General features: G+C 51.3%; 1 protein-coding gene across 5 annotated transcripts in view; it reads right to left on the bottom strand.

Annotated features, from left to right (window-relative positions):
• Kazn (kazrin, periplakin interacting protein) overlaps positions 1–26,931 on the bottom strand; it is a 908,996-nt gene that overhangs the window by 13,306 nt on the left and 868,759 nt on the right. For 4 of the 5 annotated variants that reach the window (XM_075946808.1, XM_075946807.1, XM_075946809.1 and 1 more), the window contains 3 exons: positions 25,555–25,678; positions 5,161–5,366; positions 4,119–4,237 (listed from right to left, as the gene is read on the bottom strand). In XM_075946808.1, the coding sequence (XP_075802923.1) occupies positions 4,119–4,237; positions 5,161–5,366; positions 25,555–25,678 (449 nt within the window). Of the gene's footprint in view, positions 1–4,118; positions 4,238–5,160; positions 5,367–23,140; positions 25,679–26,931 lie in introns of those variants that run through there. The other variant, XM_075946812.1, reaches the window with a different exon arrangement.

Genomic DNA, 26,931 nt, shown 5'->3' on the forward strand with positions numbered 1-26,931 from the left:
CTGCTGAGCATTTTCTGGGCCTGCACTCGAGGTGCTGACAGGGTTCCCTCCTCCTCCCTCCGGATAACCCCCCCCCGTGGGGGCTGTCTCTCCATCTCAGGTTATTTCCCCCTTCAGTCCTGTTGCTCAAAGCACTCAACGCACGTTGCATTTAAGTACAAAGGGATTTATCCGCTGGTTTATTGTCCCTCGCCCCTAATTTAGGGTACAGGAGTGGCGGTCAGGACCAGGGTCGCGTTCACTGAGAGTTGTGAACATGGGGACAATTATGTCTGAGGTCTGAACGGAATGGGTGAGTGGAATTGTGTTCATAAAGAAGCTGGTGAATGCTGTGGGGTGTGACCCTTCTCTCCGCTCTGAGTGGGTGTGGGGCTGATTAGCAGACACACACTGACTACCTGCAGGCATGTTGCACGATTAATAAAAACTCAGAGAAAGATATTGGGGTTTGACCTGAAGACCAGAAAAGCAAAGCAGTCAGCCACTGGCTCTTACCTCGACCTCAGTCTGAAAATGGCGATCCTGCCTCCAGCAGTCTCAGAATGAGACAGAGATTGAGAGCTGTCTCCTCTTGGTTTATGTTCCTTTCTAGTTCTGGGATTAAGGGCATGCACCACTACCGTCTGATTTCTATGGCAAGTTAGTGTGACGACTGGGACTAAAGATGTGTGTCATTGTGGCTACTGGGATTAAAGTTGTGTGTCATTGCTGCCTGGTCTGTAAGGCTGGCCAGTGTGGCTGTCTTACTTTTCTGATCCTCAGGCAAGCTTTATTTATTAAAATACAAATGGAATCCACTATACTGGCAGAATGTCTGCACGAGTCCTGGCACCCTCTCCTTCCCTCTGCTCCAACCTCCTGGAACTGCTTGGCTGTTGTCCCACGACAGGACCTGTTGCCCACTATTTCCTCTTTATCATCTCCTAGAGACTCCCAGACGCCTTTCAGGAACACCCCCAGGTCAGGGTCCTTTCTCTTGCCAACGGTCCCAGATCCCCACGTGTGTACCTGGCACACTGGGGTTGACCTCAGCTTGTAGGTCAACTCCGTCACTAAATTGTCCTGGCAAGGACCAGGCTAGTTCACTCAGCCCACCCAGTGGAGTGAATGCTGCCTGGTGTGTCTCATACAAGGCTAGGGGAGGCTTTGGGTTCCACTCTGCCATGATGAGGCTCCTAAGCCAGAACATTCCAGCCCAAGATAATCTTTCTCCTGGGATGAGGGTTCCAGTACATAGTCCTTTCACCCCCCAGGGCTGGCCTACCTTGTCACAGAGGGCCCTTGCCCAGCCCCAGCCCTCACGGCCATCATGGCTCTGAACTGGATACCCCCAGGAGGGTTGTTGCTTATGGGACTGAGGGGAGAGTGTCCCCATCCTTCTGAAGTCAACAGTGCCACACTGTTGGGGGGCGGGGTGGCCAGGAGGTACACCTGGCCCGACTTCCTCAGCAGTGGCTCACCTGTAACCAGAACTGTCCCTCTACAGGCTCCCAAAGAATGTGTCTGACCTTCAAAATGCCACTGCATTGAAATTTGCCCAGATTCTACTCAGTGCTGACATAGGAACTCAAGTCTGGCTTCCAAAGGAATCCAATCGCTATGTCATTAACGGTTGTCAGTACCTCTTCCTCGGGTGGAGCGAGGCCAGACCCCGAGATCTGAGGACAGGCGTGTCATATAGAGGCATCTGGATCATGCTTCAATAAAAACAATGGGAGACTGTTCTGGGCCTGGGACCTTGTAACTCCAGGGCTCAGTTACCTCTGTAAAAATAGAGATAGCCACACTCACCGCATGGAGTGGTGGGGACCAAAGGAGTTGGAGAACGGAAATCCCTAAGCCCAGATGCATAGGCAACAGTAGATGACACTGTTTCTAATACTGTCACCATGGGACGATGGAAAGACAATGCCGTTAGAGCCAGCTCTGACGAGGTACGACCTTTTCATATTGCCTGTCTGCACTCGATTCTTTATCTCTATAATGGGGATGATTTTGTCTGAGGCATGGGTGGAATGGGTGAGAGGAATTGTGTTCATAAAGAGACAGGTGAAGGTTTGGCAAGGGGGGTTGCTGGGTCCAGAGTGCCCATGTCCATTATCATAGTTGGAAGAGTTTGAGGCAACCCACCTTGGGACTCTGACCCCAGAATCCACGGCCTTTTAGAAGTTCTATGACCAAGTCAAAGGGCTCATGATGCAAAGTTACGCAGTCTACGACAGTTCATCTGGAGAAGGCATCAAAGCCTCTACTGGATTCCTAAAAGGGTTCAACCCTGAACTTTTGGTTAACTCTTCCCTCTTTGCTTCACAGGTAAGGAAACTGAGTCCCAGAGAAGGCAAAGTGACCTGACATGGTGATTTCACAGTAGGTCTCTCTTCATAGGACCTGGGCTTTCTAATGTGGGGACCCCCACGTCCCTTAGGACCATCCTGCTTCAACTCTCCCCTGCACACGTGGTCATGCTTCTGAACCACACCTTTCTGAGCTCCTGGTGGATTCCAGGCTCAACGCCAGCCATGGACCAGTGTTTATTCCCCTCCATCCGCATGTCTATATGATGGCATCTGAAGTGGGTCCACGGGAGACGTTAGGGTTACCTGACTCCCTGACGGGAAACGATTGTCCCCCTCTCTGTGCGCTGATCCAGTAAGAAGGCTGCTGTGTGGAACCAGGAGGGGTACCCCTGCTGGAGCCTGGCCGTCCTGGCACCTTGCTGCCCGAGACTTGTAGCTTTCAGAGCCGGGAGAAATAGATGTCTGTTGTTTATGCTACCCAGTTGGTAGCATTTTGTTACAGTAACCCAAGATGATGGGGACAGCCATGCTTTAGGGACAGTGGTGGGGACTCCCTGCGCTTCTGAAAGCTGAAGCCAGCAGCCACACATTCTCGAGGAACACAGGCAGCAGGCAGAACACCTCCAGGATGTAGGGTGTGGTGTGAACAGGGGTGGGGGTTACTAGCTTCAGAGGTCAGGATGGAAGATGCTTGAGGACTTTGGAGTCCAGAGGATGGAAGGGGTCAGGAGGTGGCTGAGAGGGTGCTTCTGGAGCCTTCTGGATGAAAGTCCAGCAGGGTTGAAGGGTGCCTCCTGGAGCCACCCCATCAGCCTTCGTCTGAGCCTGACCCCTCTGCTGCTGGCTCCAAGCTGCCAGCTTTAGGATCTTTCTCTGTAACCCTTGCCACCTCAACCTGGCACCAGGGCCCCTCTCCTGCCTCATAAGATTGTGTTTCTCTGCTTCAGAACTGGCCTTCTTCTTCACCCCTCAGTTCTCTCTCTCTCTCTCTCTCTCTCTCTCTCTCTCTCTCTCTCTCTCTCTCTCTCTCTCTCTCTCTCTCTAATTCACAAAGCAGCTTCTGCAGATAGTAGCACACACCATCAGGTTTGATTAATTAACTGTACAGAAACGACGGGAAACCAGCGAAGGAGATAATTATGCAAAACAGACCGTGTCAGGTTTACAAAACTGGCCCCTCCCCACTCTGAGCACCAAGGACTGGGTGTTGGGGGAGGGAGGCTTCCCTTTTCACAGGAGCTGCTCAAAAGATGGAAGCCCAGGAGGTCAAGAGAGAAGTGGGAAAGGGGTGGGGCTGGGAGGGGGTGGTATTGGGGGGAAGCGTGCTCCAGTAAGGACAGTCTGGAGGGATGGGCTGCCAGCCACCGTCAGGTACACCTGCTAAGAGAGGCCTGGACCAGTTGGTTCTGTTCCTGTAAAAGACTTCCATGAGACTCTCTAGGACCTTTGTCTCCTCTCTCTCCTCTGTGTCTACTGTCTTCCCTCCTTCATTCCTTCACTCTGGGAAGAATAGATCTGAGTTTTGAGTAAGGCAGGCGCGTTAGCTGTGTGTGGCCTGGTCTCCACCAGCTGGGGTGGGTGGAAGAGTGCTGGGAGCCACCCACTCTCTTGACCCCTGCTCTGGGGTGGAGGTAGTCACCCGTGTTCTAGGCATGTGCGCCTCCCCCTGTGTGCTCATTTTTCTATGGTGCCAGGGCATACCTGGGCTATATCTGCTACACTCAATATCCTGAAACCTGGTGTGTCCCAGCATCCTGGTTGCCTGGGTAACAGGGAGGCTCGGGACAGAAAGTCCTTACTTTCTAGGCTTCAGTGACTCACCTGCGGCCGGCCTCGGCGTCACGGTAGTCCTCGATGGCCAGGCGGAGCTTGCGCCTGTGCAAGGAGCTGCACACACCCAGGCCCAACTCCAGGTCCTCATCACTCAGGCTGAGAAGCACCTGTAGGAGGTAGACTTAGTGCCCAGAGGCAAGAGATGGGGCAAGGGGTAAGGAGGTTCTGGCCTTGGCCCCTGGAGCCCCAGACCCTGTCTCTGCTGCTAGGGTCAGTACAGAAGGGTCTGAGGGAACGGGGCTCCTCATCCGCATCCCCTTGCCAGCCCATCTCCTTAGACAGGGCACAGGATACCTCTGCAGCCTGTGATGGTTGATAACTCCCAACAAAGCCTGTCTCTAGTGAGTAGTGGCACATGCCTTTAATCCAGCACTCTAGAGGAAGAAACAGGTGGATCTCTGAGTTCAAGGCCAGCCTGGTCTACAGAGTGAGTTCCAGGACAGCCAGGGCTACAAAGAGAAACTGTATCTCAAATAAATAAATAAATAAATAAATAAATAAATAAATAAATAAATAAACAAATAGAAAGCCTATTTCTAGGAGCTGTGGGACCCATGTCCTCTGGGACCATCCTGCTTCAGCTCTCTCTGATGCATGGCTGTGTCTTTGTGTCATCCCTACTGGGCTCCAGAGGTCCTGGGCTCAGCTAGTTATTTGTCTGTTGTTTGGGTGGGATACTGTTTGGACCAGGATGGGTGAGGCCACCATCTAGGCTAAGGAACTCCCCAGTCCAGCCCTGTTCCTCTCTGCCAGCTAAGGAGAGGTTGGGTACCAGCTGAAGTTAGTCCCATTTTAAGGACAAAGAAGCGTGATTCCAAGGGGCTGTTGTTCCTTGCTAAGAAGACTGGTTTATTGGTGACCTGGACTTGCAATAAGTCGGTCCACTTCTAGATTATACCTCCTCTTGTCCTCAGAGGACAATGGAGACAGTCGACTCCTGGGAGGGGAGGGCTCCCATGGGAAGGTACAGGGGTGGGCATCCGCCAGGGGCATCCCCCAGGGGCATCCGCCAGGGGCCCGAGCTGCCTACCTTCCCACTCTTGACATTCTCTGCACAGGCCTTGACGTACATAGGCATGGCCATCACCACCTCCAGCCAGGCCTGCACTGTGCCAGCCTTCCAGTGGGACATGGGCGTGGTCCTCACCAGCTCCACGTGCTGTAGCCGGTCCATCTGCTCCTCGCCTTCGGACAGGCTGAGGCTGTGCCGTGTGGGGCTGCACTGACTGTCAGAGTCTGCAACACACAGGACACAGAACCTTGCTGTGGGGAGGAGCCACATTCTGGGTGAGGGTGGGGAGAGGGGACTCCAAGGCACAAAACCAAAGGGACTCTCCTGGTAGTGTTTGCCCATGCTCCAGGGGATGGCCTTACATCCATACACACACAAGAAAATCTGATAGGTCTCAGAGGCCATTAAAGAAGAGGAGGGAGAGAGAAAGTTGGAAGGGAGATATGCGTAGTGTGTGTGGGGGGAACCCAGGGAGAGTTGAAAGGGAAGGGGTGAGGTAAATATGATCAATACATGTATGAAATTGTCAAATCAATCAATCAATCAAAGTGGCTCTGGTTGGCCACCCAATCCCCATTACAAAGTCTTCTCTGTTCTCCCCAAAGAGGAAGAAACATGATATTCCAGAGAGAAACAAACCTAATGCAAAAATGCAAATCTTCCAATGCCGGCCCTAGACAGCAGCTGCTAGTAGTTAGTTAAATAGTCTCTGGGAGACACAAACGCCCGTGCTCACAAACCCGCATGCATAGCTCTCTCCTGCTAGATGCTTTGGCCAGACAGCACGAGGGACATTTGTGGGACATTGTCCCTTCTCAGTGGAGAATTCCACTGCAATCTTTGGACAGTGTTGGAAGAACAGCCATGGCTTATTTTACTCTGCACAGGCTTGGGGAGGTAGTGGAGCGGAGGTTGTTTCCAGATTTACACTCTTGTAGATGCAGAGTGGCAATGAGCACTCTGGGCAAACAGGTGATTTGTTTTCTTGAGATAAATGGGACCCAGCTGCATCCGTTAAAACACAGAAACCTGTCCGTGGAGTAGCCTCACACACAGAAGGAAATGAACCTCCAAACAGGTCGGTATAGTGCTTGTGTTGTAAGCATGAAGACTTGAGTTGGATTCCCTGAACCCACGTAAAAAGGAAAGGTGGGGGGGCTGGAGAGATGGCTCAGTGGTTAAGAGCACTGCCTGCTCTTCCAAAGGTCCTGAGTTCAATTCCCGGCAACCACATGGTGGCTCACAACCATCTGTAATAAGGTCTGGTGCCCTCTTCTGGCCTGCAGACATACAGACAGAATATTGTATACATAATGAATAAATGAATAAATAAATAAATAAAAAGGAAAGGTGGATGGGCCCGGCAAGATGGCCCAGTGGCTGACTGTGCCGCTCTGTAAGCATGGAGACCTGACTTCAACCCATGTAAAAGCGGAAGGTGACAACTGACTCCGCAGTTATCCTTGGTCTCTGTCTCTACACGCACGCCATGCACACGCGTCTCCCACAATACACACACTAATTATAATTCTATGGAAAGAAGGGATGGCGATCCCTTCATGCAATCCCAGGGCTGTGGGACCAGACAGCCTGGCTACAAGGAGAGCACAGTCCAGCGAGAGGCTCAAAATGCACAGGTGGATGGCACCTGGGGCAGGAAAGCTGAAGTTGGTCCATGGTCTCCATCCTTGCATGCACACACAGGAACACACACCTGTACCCATGCCTGCATACACATGCACAAATACGTGCGTGTGCCCCTGAATGTGAATGTGTACCTGCAGACACAGACGTGAACGTGTATGAACATACACATGCAGAAATATGTGAGATGTGTGATTTTGAACTGCACATGGGGGGTGCATTCCTGTAAGCCCAGTGCGGGAAGATCAGGAGTTCAAGATGCATACATTGATGTGTGTGTGTGTGTGCATGCATACACACAGTACAACATGGGTAAATGTTAAAAAAATCTTTATCCATGGATGATCAATGACATTGTTAATAACTGCATGAGTGTGCATGTGTGTGTGCATATGCATGTGTGTGTGTATGTTTGTGTGTGTGTTTGTGTGTGTGCAGTGTGCGCATGTGTAGAAGTTGATCTTCCTCACACCTCCAGCTGTGTATGGAGCACAAGGTAAGGGAGCCCAAAGGGGCCATACAGGCTCCCACCATCAACTCACACACTCCGGTTTAGGTACACAACCAGCCCCCCTCCTGCCTTCTACCCCAATTCTGAACTATAAAGTGGAGAATGTGGTGGGTGGGGGTGTCTTTAGGGTCATAAAGCATCAACTAAGCTGTTATTTCCCAAATGCAGGCCTGATACATCAATTTCCATGCCTGGGCTTCCATCAGTTCCGGGTTTATTTCCCCTCCTTCTCAGCCCTGAGAGTAGAAATCGGTCACGTTTACAGCCTGGCTGCTCAACCACAGGTTTGGAGTCAGAGGACTGGGGATGAGAATCAGGAATTTGTTACCACCCCAACATGCATGCACACATGCGTCTCTCTCTTTCTCTCTGTCTCTCTCTCTCTCTCTCTGTCTCTCTCTGTCTCTCTCTCTGTCTCTCTCTGTCTCTCTCTGTCTCTCTCTGTCTCTCTCTCTCTCTCTCTCTCTCTCTCTCACACACACACACACACACACACACACACACACACACACACACACACACACGCCTTACAAGATGCTAAGAATACTGGCAGCGCTGATCCCAGCCTTACTTCAGAGGCTTCCCAGGAGGCCTCAGGCCCCGTGGAGGCCACTGTAGGTGCCAAACACAGGAATAGCCACAGGGTTACATCTAACCCCTTGCCTGCTTTTCTGAAAAGCATGTACCTGGCTCACCAGTATCCCTTCACCTTAAATGCTTGAGGCCCTTGGTTCCATCCCCAGCCAGGGGAAGAAAGACAAAGTCCTGGTCTAATATTCCTTTTGTCAGACCATAGCCACGCCCTTCAGTTCCTCACCTCTCCATCTGATTTTGATCACACTGAGGACCTGGGTATCAGTGACAGAGTCGTCTGATCCACAAAGCCCCAAAATAATCATGTCTAGTCCAACGCATAAAGTGCTTGGGAGAATGGTCTGGCCTGGAGGTTGAAGGTCAACATAGGGGCTTTGTTCTTCATTGCTTTACTCTTCTTCCCTCCCTGGTGGGTTGGGAACTTCACCCTCCGGGCCTTTAGTTTGCATGTAATTGTTCTCAGAGAAGGCCCCTGAGACATCAACATCGCCCAATATCAGGCTAGAGGTAAAGGTTTTAGGACCTCATGGCTCTTGGAACAGTGACTCAGGGGTAGCCTAGCTTCCGTGGACATCCTGGTGGTTTGGTGGCATGCTCCCGTGACACACCCATTGTTTTAGTGTCCCTGTCACACCTGCTATTCAGAGTCCGCTGACCAAGACCTACAGCTCATCCATTGTTTTCAAACGTCCCATCTCAGGTAGTCAGAAGGGACACCAGGAATTCCTAGCAACACTTGCTTCTACAGGGCTACAGCCTACCTTTAATCCCGAAGGCCTCAGTCATGGGATACTGTGATCATGACTACTTTTTTTGTTTGGTTTTTTTGTTTATCACTTCTTGTTATATTAGAGACAGATTCTGGGATTCTATTTTCTGACTAGCCAAGAAGGTGATTGAAAATCTCCTTTGGGCCAGGTGGTGGTGGTGCACGGCTGTAATCCCAGTACTTCAGGCAGAGGCAGGTGGAGCTCTGTGGGTTTGTGGCCGTCTTGGTCTAAAAGTGAGTTCCAGGACAACCAGGGCTGTTACACAGAGAAACCTTATCTTGGAGGATGAGGAGGAGGAGGAGGAGGAGGAGGAGGAGGAGGAGGAGGAGGAGGAGGGGAGGAGGAGGGGAGGAGGAGGAGGAGGGAAGGAGGAAGAGGAGGAGGAGGAAGAGGAGAATGGGGAGAAGGAAAGAAGAGGAGGAGAAGGAAGAAAATCTCCTTTGATTCAAAGTATTTGGGAGGAGAGTAGGAAGCTCTCAAAACTTTTGTTTATCTGAAGAAAGCTTTCATCTAACTCCCAGGGGTGCAGAGTGAGGGGTTTCCCATACTTCATTGCTACACTGGATCCATGGTTCCTTTAATCTCTCATCCTCTTGTTTGGTAGAAGTCAGGGCATGTTGGCTTCTCCATGTTGGCTTCTTTGAAGGTTTCTCATGGTCTGCTCTGTATCTCATTACAATAAGGCTAGATGAAAATTTTCTATCATCTATTTATCAGCTATGTATGTATCATCTATCCATCATCTCTCTATCAACTATCCATCTATCACCTATCAATCTATCAATCTACATCTATCCATCTAGCAATCCGTTTATCACCTTCCATCTATCTATCTCTCTCTCTCTCTATCTATCTATCTATCTATCTATCTATCTATCTATCTATCATCTATCATCTATCTATCTATCGCCTCTCTCTCCTCTCCTCTCTCCTCTCTCTCTGTCTGGGGTGGGGTGGGCAGACACTTGCCCTGATGCACAGGTGGAGGTGGGAGAACAACCTTGGGTGTCAGTCATGAACTGTCCATTCTGTCCTGGTTTTGTCTGCAGATGCTGCTGGTGTGGGGCTATTCATCTATCTTGCCGTGGAAATGATGTCTCTGGTCAGTCTCCTTGATTTTTCTGAGATAGCATCTCATGTAGCCAAGGCTGGCCTCAAACTCACTATATAGCTAAGGATGACCTTGAACACCTCAGATCCTCCAGCTTCTACTTACCCAGTGCTCGGATGATAAGCATGTACCACCTCACTTGGTTTACGCAGTGCAGGAGATCAAACTCAGAGCCTTGTGCTGAGAAGCATGCTACCAGATAAATGACACCCCTTGCTCCAGTCTCCTTACTTTTTATGACCTGGACACGTGTACTTGTTATTGGAGAGCACCGGGTAGGGCTATAAAAACTGTAGGAGTTGGGATGGTACTCTGGGGAAAGCAGCCTGCTCTGAGGCTGGGGAATTGCTGCTGGCTCTGCCTGTTGAGTTAGAGAGCCAGAAACCCTGCCGTGAGTGAGAATGGGAGACAGGCAGGAAGACACACAAACACATAGGGACACATAGACACGCACAGACAGACACAGGCACACAGAGACACACACACACACAAATGCACACACACAGAGTACAGAGGGTTTGAGATAATGACCTTGTTATCGTGTTCTCTGACTGCAGAGGGAGAGGCCAGTTGGCTGCTGTCCTAGCCCAAGAAGATGATACCCCTACCCTAACAGGAACCTTTGACAACGTAGGAAAGATTTATTTATGCTCTCAAATCGTTGATCCTGCTGTTCCCTGGGCCCAAGGGTGGCGATCTCCTTTCCAATCTTTTAGGGATCTGCTTACATGTCGTTTCTGTCGAGGAACCCTCCCCTGGTCACTAGTGTCCCCTACCACCAGCGTCACAACACGCACACAAGCTCTTACTGACTCAGGACATTTTCTTACACTGCACCTCTCACCCTTGATTGATTTAATCTGTGAAATCATTAGGCCAGCAACTGTGTTTCCCTGTAGCCTACCCTTCCTCCATAGGAGAAGGAGCCGGGCCTGGTGGACCCCTGAGTGCCTCTGTTACCTAGCAAGGTGGTAGACCAAAGCAAATGTTTAACAGCTGACTCTCATGGTTCTAGAAAGCCTGGCAGCTTTCGAAAGCACCATCTTGCCTGTTTTGAGGTATAAGCCAATAGCACGGCACTGGGGGTGGGGTGAGGTGGGATGTTCTCAAAGCAGTCTGCCTGGAGGGCTAAGAGAAGGGCCCAGGAAGGGAGGAGGAGGAGCAGCTTGGTTTCCTACCAGCCACCTCCACTCTCCCAGGCCATAGCCTGCAGCTGGCCCGTCCTTCTCTACTGTTGCTATTCTTTGTCCTTTCCTCTCTGCCCGTGCTAAGTCTGTCCACCTGAAACTGATTGACACTGAGGCCCCAATCATTCTTTGCCCTAGGGCTGTCCTGCGCACTGGGAAGACTGAGCAACGCACCGAACTCTTATCCGCAGGGTACCAGCAAGCAGGATACGCACACCAAGAGAGTAGCCTGTGCTGGCCCTGGGCCTCAGATCTCAGATTCGCCTGATCTATCCAGTCAGCTAAGCTCAGGTCAAAGCCCCTGTCCTTGGCGATTGACAAAGAAGCCCCCACCAGCATGTCACAGCCTAAGCTGAGTTTCTATTTTTAAACCCTGCTCTAGGACATGACAGTAGCTTTGTAATGATCCATGATGGTTACTGTGTGGTCTGCAGAGCATTGAGGACACTCAACCGTGGCTCCTAGGAATCCCAGCTCCCAGGAGTAGGGACAGTGTAGGTCCTAGTGAGCACAGAAGCATAGTGGTGACCACAGCTGCTAGGACTACAGCAGGACCTTGGGCAGGCAGCCAGGCGGCCAGGTTCCACCACTAATCCACAGCTCCACAACTGTGTCGCTCAAGGCCAGGCAGGCTGATAGAGGAAGCCCTGATAGGTTAGAACATAGGTGGGTGGAGTGAACAGAACAGAACGCTGGGAGGAAGAGGAAGTGAGGTAAGACGCCTCAGACAGATGCCAGGCCTCTGCTCTCCAGGGCAGACGCGATGAAGCTCCGGCCCAGGATGGACGTAGGCTAGAATCTTCCCGGTAAGCGCACCTTGGGGTGCTACACACATTAATAGAAATGGGTAATCAAGATGTAAGAATTAGCCAGTAAGAAGCTAGAGCTAATGGGCCAGGCAGTGTTTAAAAGAATACAGTTTGTGTGTTGTTATTTCGGGGCATAAGCTAGCCAGGCGGCCCGGAGCGGGCTGTGGGAAGAGGCCCGCAGCTCCCTCAACAGCACGCTCTCTGGAGGTCTGGGGCTAACAAGCTAAATCCCAGGCCCCCAGTGTGTCCATGTCCCTTGGTTACACCACTAGGCCCCACAGGGAGTGGCTTAGCTCAAAAGCGCCTCTTTGACCCGCCTTTACTGCCTCGCACTTTCCCCTGAACCACACTTTATTTTGCTTTGACTGCGGCCACCAGCATGAGCCTGGCTTGCGCTCGCTGCCTGTCTCTGGCCTTGGAGGATCTCCTCCTCTTGGCCCCTCCACTACAGCACAGGAATTTTCCAAGGGGTCAGGGAATTATCTCTCTGGACTTGGCAAGCCTCCATCCTGTTCTGTGCTTCGCAATGATTTCCAGTTTTACAGTTATCCAGTGACCGTACCTCTAAAAAACAAAACACCAGTTATCAAAAACTTCCCCTTCCTCCGCAACTTGCTGGACGGCCTAATAACTCTCCATTTGGGAAGTTCTCCTATGATCTCATCTGTTGCACAGGTTTCTTTCCCTACTGCCTTAGGTCCACCCTCATCCTTTGTCCTAAGATTCCCATATCCGCGCCTCTTTGCTGACATGTTTCCAAGGTGACCCTGCTCCAACGTAGATAGGGATGAGAGTTGAATCCCATGAGAAGGGAGGATCTTTGAGCCTGGACAGAGACCCAAAATGTGTGAGGCTGACTCTGCCCAGCTGTGGGAAGCAAAGGTGGGGTGACAGGGAACAAGGGTCATGGGAGGCTCTGGATCTCTACTTAGAAGTCACGTTTCTGCTCCTCCCTGACGCCCTTCCCTCATAGCTGCTCTCCATCCTCCAGACAACTCGTGACTCTGGGCTTAGGTTAGCCATCTTCTATTAGCCCCGTTGTCACTGTGATAGCCCATGTGCCCACTGAGACAGAGGAACCACCGCTGAGCTAATTCAGAGCCTAGGGCGAGGCACTTGGGGCATTTCCTTTGCTAGGATGATCTTGCTTGCTGTCCAGTTTTGAGAAAGTTCATCCCTGGAATGAGCTTTCTGTGAAGCTGAGGCTGGCCTTGAACTCCCGATCCTCCAACGCTCAAGTGCTGGGGATCCTGGGTGCGCATGACAGTGTCTGACTCCTCTGGGATCATTTCGTCATTTCATGTAAACTGTTGCACAGCTTTGACCCCGCCCCACCTCCCTCAAAATGTCATGAATGCCACCCAGAGCTCTATAGACCAGAGTTAGGGTCTGTTGTTGTTTATGTCACCAAGGCAAGGGCAGGCTTGCAAGCCTACAGCTGAGCAGTGGCTAGTTCCTTTCCTCCCCGGTGTTGACAGCTTTGATGGCGTTGGGGCAGCACAGTTCTTACAGCCTGGACACTACAGGAAGGCACAGAGGACTGTTTGTTTAGGCCTGTCCTGTACTGGTTCTATAGGGTCCCGGTGTGCCTGCAGCTAGGGCTGTTGCCTGGTGTACTCCCTAGCACAGCTGGCTGAAGCCCTTTTAGAATCCACAAATACATTCACCTGGAGACACAGCCTGGGGGCGGAGGAGGCCAGGAAGCTTCTACCCGTCTTGCAGAGACCTTCTCTGTCCTTCACTGTCCTGTCTCGGTCCCCCCTCATCCCACCCCGCTGCTTCTTCCAATAGAAGCTTGGGAATGAATGAGCTGAAACTTCCTGTTCTAACTCCAATCGTGTTTGTCTGAAAGGGAGTGGGGTGCCACAGTGTGTTGTACCCCAAGTCTCACCCTTAACTTATTCTGTCCTCTTGGGCTACTATGTTGCCTCTCTGAGTCTCAGTTTCCCCATATTCAAAGCTGAGACAACAATATTCAAGTCGAGGATGTTAGTGAAGTCAGCTTTAGAGTGGAAGACCTTAATGAAGGTGCCTGATATTACCTCTTAATATAAATCTAGCCAGGCGGTGGTGGTGCATGCCTTTAATCCCAGCACTCAGGAGGCAGAGGCAGGTGGATCTCTGTGAATTCAAGGCCAGCCTGGTCTATAGAGAGAGTTCCAGGACAGCCAGAGCTATACAAAGAAACCCTGTCTCAAAAAACAGGCCAGGCAATGGTGGTGCACTCAAGAGGCAGAGGCAGTCAGTTCTCTGTGAGTTTGAAGACAGCCTGTGGGTTCAAGGCTAGCCTGGTCTACAGAACTAGTTCTAAGTCAGCTAGCACTGTTACACAGAGAAACCCTGTCTTGAAAAATCAAAAGCAAACAAACAAAAAAAGCAAAAAACAAACAAACAAAAAGCCCAACAACAACAAAACATAATATCTACAACCTTGGCTCCCAGCCCTAAAACTTTGACCCCCAGCCCCGAGACTGGCACACAGGCAGTACTCAGAGACACTTTTCATGCAACTTTGAAATGCCTAATGCACGCTGGGACAGTAGGCACTCAAAGTCCTATCACATTTTCTTCATTTATCTCTGTCTGGAGGCAGGGTTTTCCTTTAGCCCTCATAGTGACATTCTGTTCAGAGCCCTGTGTTACAACAGCTATCCATGGCAGTGGGCACACATCCCCCCGGTGCCTCTGGGACCGTATGGAGGCCACTTTGACAGGCCCATTGGCAGCTTCACTGAAGGTGAAGCCCCTACCTTGTCTCCGAGTTCCCTGGACTCTGGAAGGCAAGCTGAAAGGTGACTATATTCCTTGGCTATAGGAAGGTGGCTCCCAGTCTCAGGAAGTCTCGGAAAGATAATGGCCTGAGGGAGTTCTGAGGGGGGACTTCTGTTTCCTCCACCCCAGTGGCCTGACCCCCACATTGCTGAGGGTTAAAAAGGAATGTGACCGCTCACTAGAAAAGGGCAGGAGGGTCCCTGGCTGAACAGAGCTGGGCCCCTGTGGCCCAAGGCTCTGCCAACAGGAGGGAACCTGGACCCAGGGAACCGGGCACAGAAATCACCTGGCCTAGAGGTAGCCAAGCTGTCACCTGGGTGTGAGCTGGAGCCATGGATCCCTTTCCCTGGCTGGAGGTCAGCGTTTTCAGACTAATTTTCAGTGTTGAAGCACTGGGGTCCTTTGCTGCATCGGTGCCCTCCTTCAAGGTCAGGAGCTCTGGAAACATCTAGCCAGCATCCTCCCCAGGCTTGCCAGGGTGGGTAGGGCCTCTTCCTTTACACGGGCCAGATGCTCTCAATGATGCTGACCTGCCTGTCCGTGGGGTCTCCCCAGGCCTCGGAGTTAGAAGCCGAGACGACATGCAGAAGAGGTACATGCAGTACAATGCTGGCGTGGGGCCAGCTCACAGAGGCGGGCATGAGTCCTTGCCACCCTCCAGTGTATTTTGCGGTATAGCCTATCAGAGCTGTCCCGAAGACACAGACATGAGCCCATTTCACCAAGTCCCACAATCCATTGCTTCTTCCCAAGAGGTAGACTCCGAGCTCCTGAAGGCCACTGCACTACCGTGGAGATAAGATAGGAGGGCTCAGAAGATCCCACCGTGTACAGAGGACCCCGGCCATGGTGGAGCCCAGCCTTAGTTGCCAGCCCAGATTTGCTTTCCCTGGGCCTCTTGCAGCCCCGAGGTAAGCTTAGGTGACTTAGGCCCTTCCTCCATATATTGTTTCAATTGTGCCACGTTCCCATCTCCACCTCCCAGAGGCTCTGGCTGCCTGTCTGAGAGTCACACAGCACTGGCTCCCGAGGTGAACTCATCGCAACCCTTTCTGCAGCAGGAGGGAACTTGTTTGTTCTGCTAGCTCGGCTGTCGTTAGATGTGTTTCCTGCACACACGGGGCAGGATGGAAGGAAGCTGGGATCGACTCACATACCTGCTGCAACGCGCCCACCCCGTCTCTCCATGTGCCAGGGCAGCAGTTCCCAACCCTCTTACTGCTGCGACCTTTAACAGTCCCTCATGTTGTGGTGACCCCAACCATCAAGTTATTTTCCTTGCCACTTCAACACTGTAATTTTGCTACTGTTATGAATCATAATGTAAATATCTGTGTTTTCCGATGGTCTCAGGAGCCTCCTATGGAAGGCCTATTTCCCTAAAGGGATAGCAACCCACATGTTGAGAACCACTGTCCTAGCTAGCCCTCGTGTCCCTTTGTCTTGTGTCTTCCCTATCTTTGTGGCTCTGACCCCTGCAGTGTTCCGTCAGAGGTCACCCACTTCCCTCCCTGGCCTTTAAGGTGTCCTATAATCCAAGCCACCTCCAGAGATACCAGTTTCCTATCAAGGAAGGATGCTGGCCTTGTCCAGGAATGGGGCCAACTTGAACGTGAATCCAACATGCCTATCCCATTGCAGAGACAGCAATTAGGCAGCCCAGAACTTCCACAGGGTGCCAGAAGGCACCAGAGGGCAAGAGAACCACCTCCTGAGTCCTGAAGAACAGATTCAGCCCCCCCTTACAGCTGGACAGTAGACAGAAGCATAAGGACGCATCCCTGATCCAAGCCATTTAGCTAACTGTTGGGGACCCTTTCGTCCCTGTAGGCATGGCTCAGAATGTAGAGCTGCCTAACCTGGTGCCTGACTCACGTCACGTTTTTTGTTTGTTTGTTTTTAAGAGACAGGGTCTCTTACAACCCAGGCTGGTCTCAAACTTACTAAATAGCTGAGGATGACCTTGAACTCTTCATCTTGCCTCTCCCACCTGAGTGCTGGAATTACAGGTGTGTGCCACCTCATTCAGTCTTGGGGAGCAATGAGGATGGAACAGAGGCCTTCATCCATGCCAGTGGTAATACATCTCCAGCTCCATTTTGCCTGTCAAGGTGCTGAAGTCACAGGCGTGACTAGATCCCAGCCCAGGGTTAGACATGAACACTCTCTTTGGCTACAGTTAAGTCCCTCCTATTCGTTATAGGAGGGACGGACAGAAGCCACTGAGAGCCCCTCAGCCCTGGTACTCTTGCCTCTGATGCTTTGGCTGTCTGGGTAGCTGGAACAGTTGTATTTACCCAACCCTCACCTGTGTAAGGAGACATCCTACCTGTCTGACAGCTGGTGACCTATTGAACCAAGTTCATTGCCGTCTGACCTTTAACCTGCTGTGTGGAAGCCATCCCTGCAGAAGCTTGAACTCTGTATCTAATTCTCCCCACTGGGCAGCTGAGGAAGCGAAGGCCCAACAAGTTGACTAGCTTGTTGAAAATGGCGAGGTAATGAGAGCAGGGATCGAGTTCAGACCCAGAAGCAGCACCCTGAACTCTGTCTCCCCTCAGCTGCCCGGGAAAAACAGCGGTAAATGGTGAAAGGGTTGTGAGCTGGGAGCAGGGTTGCTTAACACAATTTTCCTGGGATTCATTTAGGATCCAGGTTCACAGCTTCATGGGGGAGGGTCTGTGGCCTCACTACGCAGGCTTTCAGAAGCCATTAGCTCCAGTCCCAGATTTCCTGGGGTATATACCGTCTGTGGCTGGTGGGGAGAAGGTCTGAGTGGATAAGATGGGGCTATGGACAGTGGTCCACTGTAGGGCCTTCACTCTCTTCCTATCCTGGAAACAGGCCGCAGGCCCTGAGGAACATACGGGGGTACCCAGCCAGCTTATGCACTGTTTTAATGCTACAGAGCCTTCACTCAAATGACCTCTTCTGTATAGGTTCAGGAAGCCAGAACTTGGGATTGAAATACAGTGTGGACCTGGGTGGGGGAAGGGTGATGGTCCAGAGCAGGCTGCAGGGAAAGCCTTATACAGCAGTCAGGGACTTCTGAGATGATGGCTACAAATGGGTAATTAAAAAAATCTGAGGTCTGGAGAGGGTAACCGACTTGCCCATTATCACAGAGTCCAAGATCAAACTGGGCTAGGGGTGATGGGCATCTGGACCAGGGAGGGTCCAGCTTCCTCGGTGGCCAGAGGCAGGGTGTGGGCAGACACCTGCTGGCTCCTCTGCAGTAGATTCACGGCTCCCCCAACCTCCCACCAAACTGTTGCTTGGTGTTTAGTGTTTGAAGGTTGGTGCCCGTGTGGCACCACATCTCTGGGCCAAGGCTACAGGACTACCTGATGCTCAGAGCAAATGCTAACGGCCCATAGTGGAGGGTTCGGTCACAGTGAACGGCAAGCTTAGAACCTGGGTTTAACTCAGGTCTCACACCCCCGCCTCCCATCCGTGGCTGAACTCTTCTAGCGACACTGGGGACTTCCTCCGTTACAGGCTTCTGAGGCTGGCTGCCGGTGGCAGACACACGCGCCAGCTGGCTGGCTCTGCTCAGCAGGGCCCCTCAAGGCTCTTAGCAGAGTTCTGTCTGGAGTAACCCGGGGTTCTGCTTGCTCCCCTGTGGTGACGAAGTCAGGCTGTGCAGGATGTCACAAAGGCAGGCTGTCGCCTCCTCAGCCTCTACCCTGGAGCTCGCCTTCACTGAGTCCATTCTGGAGAGCATGTTACTGCTGGTCTACCCATGTACCCCAAACTTCTAACTGTTCTGTTTCTGTCACGTATTATGTCATGGGACACCTATACAGAAGGCTGGTGTGTGATATATAGCCACTGGTTCTGACTGGTTTACAGCCCAGCCTGCTAATCCTTCAGCAGCTAGAAGAGCCCTCGCATAGATTTCTGAGGAACCCTGGGGCTTCCCTGGAACACAATTTGCAAACTTCCCAGTTTTGACTCATTGTCTTTGGATGGAGAAACCGACAACATAGAGGTGACGTGTTCAGGGCTTGGTCTTATCCTCCTGGTGAAACTTGGAGTTTTCCGAGGCTTTCTATTGGCTGGCCCAGGTGGGGACCTTAGGGTCAGGGATTCACTTGAAAACCCATAGCAACGCCAAGAGTGGATTCTGGGCAGCCGGACAAGGTTTTGCCTCTTCCTAACTGTGACTCAAGGCAAGAATGTCACCTCTGTGTCTCGGTTAGACCATCTGTGTTTCTCTTGGAGAGTTCCCCGGGTGGGGGAGGGGGGAGTGGAAAGAACTAATAGTGAACAAGAGAGAGAAAGAGAGTGAGCTGGTAGACCAGGTTAGCCCTCGCTACTGGCATGTCTCTTTACAAAAACCACATCCTTGGCAACCCTGAGTCTCTATTTCTAGGACACAGCCTTGGGTAGGGCTTCTCCACGTGGTGGCCACAAGCTGTCTCTCTGGATGCTGGAGAGGCAGGATGCTGCTGGGGCTGGTGACTTCCATGGCCAAGGCCTAAGCCTCCCTATCGCAGAACAGAGGAGCTGGGTGGATGCTTCTTCAGCATAACCCTGGAGATGAACTTGCACTTGGGGTTGGCAGCTGGAGGAATTTGAGTTCTCACAGCCCCACATCCTGCCTTCACCCCAGGACTCAGCTTTTAGCTAGGTGTTTCAGATGGTAGATTCATGGTTTTAGGGCACAGGTACCCTGGCCCTTGTCCATGCCGAGCCCCTTTCTTACTTCCCACTGAACTTAAACCGTTACAGGTTATGGGGGCACAAATCATGGTCTTTAAATACTTTGACTTTTACCTCTAAACTTGTGAAAAGGTGGAGGTGGTTACATCCACTTTACAGACAAGCTTCCTGAGGCCCATGGGCTAAACACTTGAAGTCAGGAGTAAAGGCATAGATGTGGCCTGGGGCCTACTGGGCCCTGCAAGAGTCCTCACTTCCCAAAGATATAGTGTTCACCTGAGCTGGGGCACAGTATACAACTTGACTCCCTAGTCCTGGGGTCCTCAAGTGCTGCTTCCTAGCGACATCAGCCTACCTCTAGTGACATCAGCCGACCTCCAGGGGATGCATTTAGAAAGCAACTATGAGAACAGAGGTTGACCTGATGTCCCCGCCCCCACCCCACCGTGTGTGTTGTATTAGACAGGGTCTAGTGCAGCCCAGGTTTGCCTCAACTCTTCTGTAGCCAAGGATGGCCCTGATCTTTTGCTCCTCTTGCCTCCATCTCCCAGGCACTACTATGGAACCCAGGCTAGGCAGGCACTCTCTTAGACATCTGAGAAACATCCCAGAGCCTTGGTCCTGCTTCTCAGACACTTATTCCCTGGGGACCTTGTTCTCTCAGATGCTGTGTACACAGGCTAACACATCTGGGCCTCAGGACACATGCAAGGGTGGCTGAGGAGGCCATCACCACACCCTAGCTGCCATCACAGAGGCAGAACCCCCAACTTGCTGTGGTGCATGCTGTGCCTTTGACATCCAAAGAATCCCTACCATACAAATACTGTTTTCTTCACTTTTCTTCTTTTTTTTTTCCTCCAGTTTTTTTGAGACTGTTTTTCTGTGTAACCCTGGCTGTAACATGAACGGGGGCCTGCTTGTTGTTGGGGTTTTTGTCCCACCCGATACCCTACAACTGTTTAGCCCCAAAGAAAATCACACATAGGTCTCCATAAATTATAAGCTGATTGGCCCATTAGCTCTAGCCTCTCACTGGCTAACTCTCACATCTTGATTAACCCATTTTTCTGATCTATGTTAGCCATGTGGCTCAGTACCTTTTTCAGTGGGGCAGATCACATCCTGCTGCTTCAGTGATCTGGGCAGAAGTGGGAGTAATCAACTTCCTCCTTCCCAGAATTCTCCTGTTCTCATTGCGTCATTTCTACTTCCTGTCTGGTTTTCCCATCTATACTTTCTGCCTGGCCAATCGGCGTTTATTTAAAACATGATTGACAGATTACAGACAATTCTCCTGCACCACCTGGCTGTCCTGAAACTTACTCTGTAGATCAGGCTGGCCCCAAACTCAGAGAGCTGTCTCCTTCTGCCTCCTTAGTGCAGGGATTAAAGGTACACACCACCATCCAGCCACTGGGGTTACTTTTAATGCTCATAAGGAACTAGTTCATATTGCCATCTTCTTTAGCCATCCCTGACCACGTTTTTATCCACTAGAAAACAGGACAGAGGGACCTCACCTAGTGGGGAGTCCAGGTTGAAAAAACTTAAGAGTCATTTGCCATAATGGGGGGCTTTGTGAAGTCTCTTTTGTTAAAATGTAAGTTGGGGTGTTCAAAAACCATATTGTTTAAAAGGCAGGCCTGATGGAGCATGCTTGTAAGACCAGCTACCAGAGAGTGTGAGGCAGGAAGAGCTCAAGTTTAAGACCAATCTAGGTAACTTATTGAATCCCTGTCTACAAATAAAGTACAGAGTCATGGGCAATGAAATTTGGTGGCACAGTACACATCTAACACACATGAGCATCTAGTTTCAATCTCCCATACTGCACTGCCCCCCCCATCCCCAAAGGTCAAGAATCCACAGTACAGTCAGCCCTCGCCTGGGTTCCCAGGGCCAACAGCAGTAGGTCAGTGTCACCAAGTGTCAGGGCTGCAGCAGCTTGCTGGTTCACCTGTTAGTGTTGGGGTGCCACATGCCTCCCCCAGCTGGAGTAGAGCTGGTTCTCTGGTCCATCGCTCAGTATGGGAACACTGTATTCTAACAACAAAGCAGTACCAGGCTTGATCAGAGGCCACTGGACGTGTTGGGGACTAGGGTAGGGGCTTCAAGCCAGGTCCTCCTGAGCAGGAAGGCACCCCAGACTGCAGGCCCTTTCCAGCCCCAGATGCTGGGGTACAGTCAGACTCCACAAGCTTGACAGACTGCAGGCCCTTCCCAGTCCCAGATGCTGGGGTAGTCAGGCTCCCCAGGCTCGACAGACTGCAGGCCCTTCCCAGGCCCAGATGCTGGGGTACAGTCAGACTCCCCAGGCTCGAAGCCAGGGTTCTATCCCCAGCACTACACAAACCAGGCATGACAGTGCACACCTACAAACCTACACCCCCCCCCCACACACACATGGATGCTACCTAACCTCAGATCCCTCGTGGGTGACACAGGCTGTGGAGTTAACTGAGTTAATCCATGGCAAGCACACAACATGGAGGCTGGCCCGTGACCAACGCTGATGGTTAGATATTATTGTTGTTACTATTACTGGTTACACTGGTAGCATGAGTGGGCGAGCATGCAGAAAGGCTACCGAGTAGCCCTGAAGGTTGAGTGCCGCACCAGCCAGGGGGATCAGTCACTCGGTAGCCCAGACAATGGTACCTTCCTAGGGACAGCAAACAGCCTGCATGGCAGGAACACTGGCTTTCTGTGCTCTGGGAGACTCTGCTCCAATTTCGAGCCAATGGGTGCCCCTTGGGGATTCTTTTTAATTAAGGAGGTCCCGTGAGGGGCGCTGTAGCTCAGCGGTAGGGTGTCTCCCTAGCATGACCCCGCCCATAAGAGAAACACGCAGAGGAGAGACTACTGGTGTGGTTCTGCTCTTGAGTGGTGGACTTTGACCAAACCACTTATTTCTGAGCTTAAATTTTCCCCATTTATTTTTTAACCAGTGTTGAGAAGCCAGGCTAGTGCTGTAAAGCGAGAGGTCTGAGCTACTCTTGGATGGGGAAGAGGGACTCTGATTGGTTAGTAACATCTGCATGGGGTCAGGCACAGACTACCATGTCACAAGCAGGACCATATCTGCCTTGCTTAGATTAGCTCTGTGGTGGTTTCTCATTCCTGGCTGCCGGTTAGAACCACCAGGAATAAAAGTCTTTGCTTCCAGGGATGTGGCTGGCCACTGAGAACTCAGGTGGCCAAAGTTCCTTATGGTCCCTAGCTTTCCTGACCTTCTGATGTCACTGACATGGGGTCCTGCATTTTGGCACCCCGGAGCATGGTTTGATTTTGGAGCTCCACATTCTCTGCCAGCAGAGCTGGAAGGGGCATTCAACTACAACCTCTGATCGGTCCTGCTTCTGAGCAGAAAACAGAAACTGAGGGTGTTGCTTACAATCAGGATGTAGATCAAGACTCTGGTTTTGTGAAGCTGAGAACAAAAAAAAAAAAAGCCTGGTCTACTCTGCCTTGAACCCTGCCGTCTCTTTCAAGCCACTCTGGTTGCCCAAGGTGGAACTTGGGACGAAGAGGTCTGCTGAGGCCCAAGGAAAGGCCTCAAAAGCACGGCCACAGCTCTGACCTCCAGACGGAGTGTGAGGGGAGGGGAGGCGATGAAAGCTGGTGGGAGGGGAGCCTCTGAGCTCCAGGGGATGGGGGCTCCTGGGCCTGGAGGTGCCGCATTAGGATGTGGGCAGCCCCGGATGCCGATTGCACCTCCAAATGAGAGGCGACACACGCAAGATGTTCTGGGAGTCCACCTGGCTTGGCCCCCTTCAGGGGACTCAGCATCCAGCCAGCTTTCCTCGGTCCCTCCTGTCACCCAGCCTAGGAATTTCCTGGAGTGTGGAGGTCATGCAAGCTGGGCCTCCTGATGGGTCACGGCTGGCTCCCCTTGGAGCAACGTAGAAGCAATCAAATCACATAGAATTCCATCATATTTTAAAATAAGCTTTATTTAGATTTTTTTTAATATTTTATATTTTGCATCCATGCCTTCGAGAAACCTCTCCCACGGGAAAAGGTCTTTCTCAACTATAGTTACCCATAATTCATTCGCTATTTGACGTGGTTCTCTCAAATAAATCATTCTTAGTAACTCTTAGGATGATCTCCTAATTTCCAAAAAACTGAAATGAAAAGGAACGACTCAGTCATTACCAGGAGAGGTTGCAATCTTGTTTTCCTTTAAGTAAAAGGGAGGGTATGGACCATTAAAAAAATAATGAAATAAAATAAAACACAAAAATTCAATGGGAGGAAGAGGAAAAATGTTTCCTAAGACCTCCCCCTGATGCCAGCTCTGGCCTCCCTCCCTCACCATCAGGCTGGGATAATCAGCTGAGCTGAAAGGGACACAGGGAAGCTCATTAGGTGCCCCTGCCTGCTCTCTCTCTCTCAGCCTCTGGGCTGGGTTGGGAGGGAAGAGGGGACCTAGTGGGGGCTTTTTGGCTTGTTTTAGAGACTTTGGGCACAAGATCCTATATCTTCCAGATGCTCCATCCAGCATTGAAAAAAAAAATCTCTTTTTAAGAGCTGAGAATGCTATCGTTAGTGGGAGTGCCACAGTGGCCACGAGGGGCGTGGACTGAACTGTTAGTGGTTAAGGATCAGTAAAGGGGATCCTGGGACAAAAGAATGGGGAAACTGAGTTTTAGGGGTGGAGAAGAACTGGCCGAAAACCCTGGGTTCTCCATGCTCTGTTGAAGCCCTGTTGGGGTCAATGCTGTTCCCCAAATAGGCATAGGCATCCACCATCCCTCATGGGATGAGCCTGCTTAGGCTGCTGATAGAACTGGAGGATGGGGCTTTGGGCATCCCAAGAGAGTCCATGTGTGGCTGAAGAAGCCGATTGGAAAAAAGAGGGCAGAGGGTTCACTTGCCAGATATTCTCCCCAACAGCCCTTCCCAGAAGGTGGGCATCTTCTCTGATGACATCTGCCTGGCCCATGTGTGGAACAAACTAGGGATGGAGAGGCATGCGTGTGTGTGTGTGCGTGCGTGCATGCGTGTGTGTGTGCATGCGTGTGTGTGTGTGCGCGCCACCGGAGGCCTCTTACCCAGCTGACTCAGGCGCAGATGTCTGGCCAGACCCTAAGGATGTGGCCCAGGCTGACCTCCCTGGACTCAATCAACATGGCTCCAAAGACAGGCCAAAGAGAAAAGGAACATGATCGTCAGTGCTCTGCTCACTGAAGCCATGTTCTGTATGTCTGATAAATAAATATATATAGAGAGAATATATATAGAGGAAGGCCAGAGCAGAAGGTGGGAGTCCTCTCATGCAGGGACAGCAGCCGGGAGAGACAGAAAGTAGAAAAGAGAATAAGCAAGCTGGCCATCTGAGGTCCCCAGTTCTAGCCACCCTAATTCTACCTCGCACAGTGTCTGCAGCGGCATGAACACAGAATAGACAAATCAGCAGAAAACGCCCGCCTCCCGCCCACCCCGTGGAAAAATATACATTCCGATATTCACGTAATAATTTAGATAGAATACGTTTTCTGCATTTGTGCAAATAAATTAAATGCAACAGTTTTCTTTCTCTCTTTTTGTTCCATAAAGAAAGAAACAGCAACACAATTTAAAAACAGGCAGGCCATTAAAAAGAGCCTGGGTGACCCCTATAAACACTGCAGCCCAGCCAAGACTTTGCAGAGTGACCTTACCCTGACAACGATGGCGGGGTGCTTTTGTGGTTAAAGTGACTTGGGCACACCCCGAGAACAGGGTCTGGTCCCACACGTTCACACTGAGGGGTCGGGAGGAGGGGGCCATGGAAGACAGACCATCTCCTAGGCGACATGGGCTGCGGTAGCGGCTGGACGAGGGACTTTACAAGGACAAAGAGCACACCACTCTTGTTATTTACAAATACACAGCAGTCCTTCAAGTGTTCAAGTTTCATAAAAAGGAGGAGGGAAGAGAAAGGGGGGAAATTATAAACAAAAATACGACGGATTAAACAAACAAACACCCCCCCCCCCCGCCAAAACATTGAAAAACAAAACAAACAAGAAAAACAAACACAACTGTATCGCTCGGAGACAACAGAGTTGACAAGAGTCACACACGGTTTGTGGTATGTACATCGGTTACAGAGGTGGCGACGCGGAGGGGGGCGGAGTCACTTTTGTGTTTCTGCTTGTTCTAGGTGCTCGGCTACACACACCCATGTGGGTGAGTGCACCCGTGCACATGCACCCCACGCAGGCCCCGCACCCCCATGCACATACACTCGCACGCTCCATGGCTCATCCACACACAGACATGCCCATGGACAATGGGCGAAGGGCGGTGGGTTATCACCAGTCCGCGTCTTCCTCTATGTAATAATCAGGGGCGGTACCATCAAAGAGGCCCGGGTCGAGGGACTTCCGTTGCTTCCCTCTGGCGAAGACTCGGGAGATGGAGCCGAATCCCATCTTCTCTTTCTTCTTTTTCCGTTTTTGGTCTTCAAGATCCTCTAGTGACTGAGGCAGAGGGGAGAGGAACAGAGGTAAACCTGGGCTCGCAGGAAGGAGAGTGGCGGGTGGAAGGACAGGAAGGAGGCTTTCCAAAGTCACAGTCCAGGTCACAGTGAGGGATGGAGGGCACGGATAAGAAGCTGGGCTCTGGGGCCAGCATCCTAGGGGTCGATCCCTTGTTCTCTGAGAAAACCCAGGTTATCTTCAAAGCCTCTCACTGACAGTACCAGAACCCACTCCAGATTGTCCCGAGTGCATCGCGGAGGTAAAGCAAAGACACTCAGGATGGATCCTGGTTTGATTGCCACATAGTGGCCAGGAGTTGCTCTAGCTGCTTGGGCTACCACTATCACTTAAGTTCACTTTGCAGACGTAAGGGCTTGCAGGAACATACCCATGAACTTGGCCACTGCCTGTGGTCACTCTAATGCAGGGTGGACAGACCGTGTGCAGAACTGACGCTTTAACACCTGCTAAGTGCGGAACAGGGCCTGTCTAGGAGCTCTGACGATGATCTTATAACTGGGGTTTGGGGTAGCACCTGCAGAGAGCTTCACAAATGGCCAAATGTCCTATGCAATGATGCGTGGTTGGTATTCACCTACAGAAAGGGCAGGGCAAAACCTAGACTCAAGGCTCACAGGACACTTTAGAATGTCCTGGAATGCAGCCCCTGCCCCCAGTCTGTACTGGAATCTCCACTAAGTGGGGCCTAGGAATTTGCATTCAAGATGTATGAAGTCTTCTCTAGGGAAACTCTATGCAGACGGATGGTGCAGAGTCAGAAAATGGGAAACACCTTAACAGGAGAGATGCTGCCCTCAGGTTCCGCTCTGTGTGCCCTTCTCACACGGATGACAAAAAAGCCAGGGGCGCCGCGTGTCCACTGCCTGTGGTTCAGGTGTCAGAACACATGTGACTCAAGGCGGGGTTCAATTCCTCTCTATCTCGGGAGTTTAAAACCAGCATCGGGGTGACTGAAGGTTCAGAGCACCCAGGCTGGAAGAGTGTTGCGAAATATTCCTTTACACCGTGCAAAGACACAGCACTGTGACTGGTTAATAAAGAGCCAAATGCCAGCTAGGCAGGAGGAGGTTGGCGGGACTCCTGAGGACAGAGAGGACTCAGAGAGAAAGAAAGGTGGGGTCGCCAGCCAGACGTGGAGGAAGCAGCATGGGCGGAACAGAGTAAGGGTAACTGCGCCACACAAAAGAATGCAGATCTAAAAAAAATGGGCTAATTTAGATTATAAGAACTAG

Source organism: Microtus pennsylvanicus, chromosome 13 (genome assembly GCF_037038515.1).
Source record: "Microtus pennsylvanicus isolate mMicPen1 chromosome 13, mMicPen1.hap1, whole genome shotgun sequence".
In the NCBI taxonomy this organism is placed as follows: domain Eukaryota; kingdom Metazoa; phylum Chordata; class Mammalia; order Rodentia; family Cricetidae; genus Microtus; species Microtus pennsylvanicus.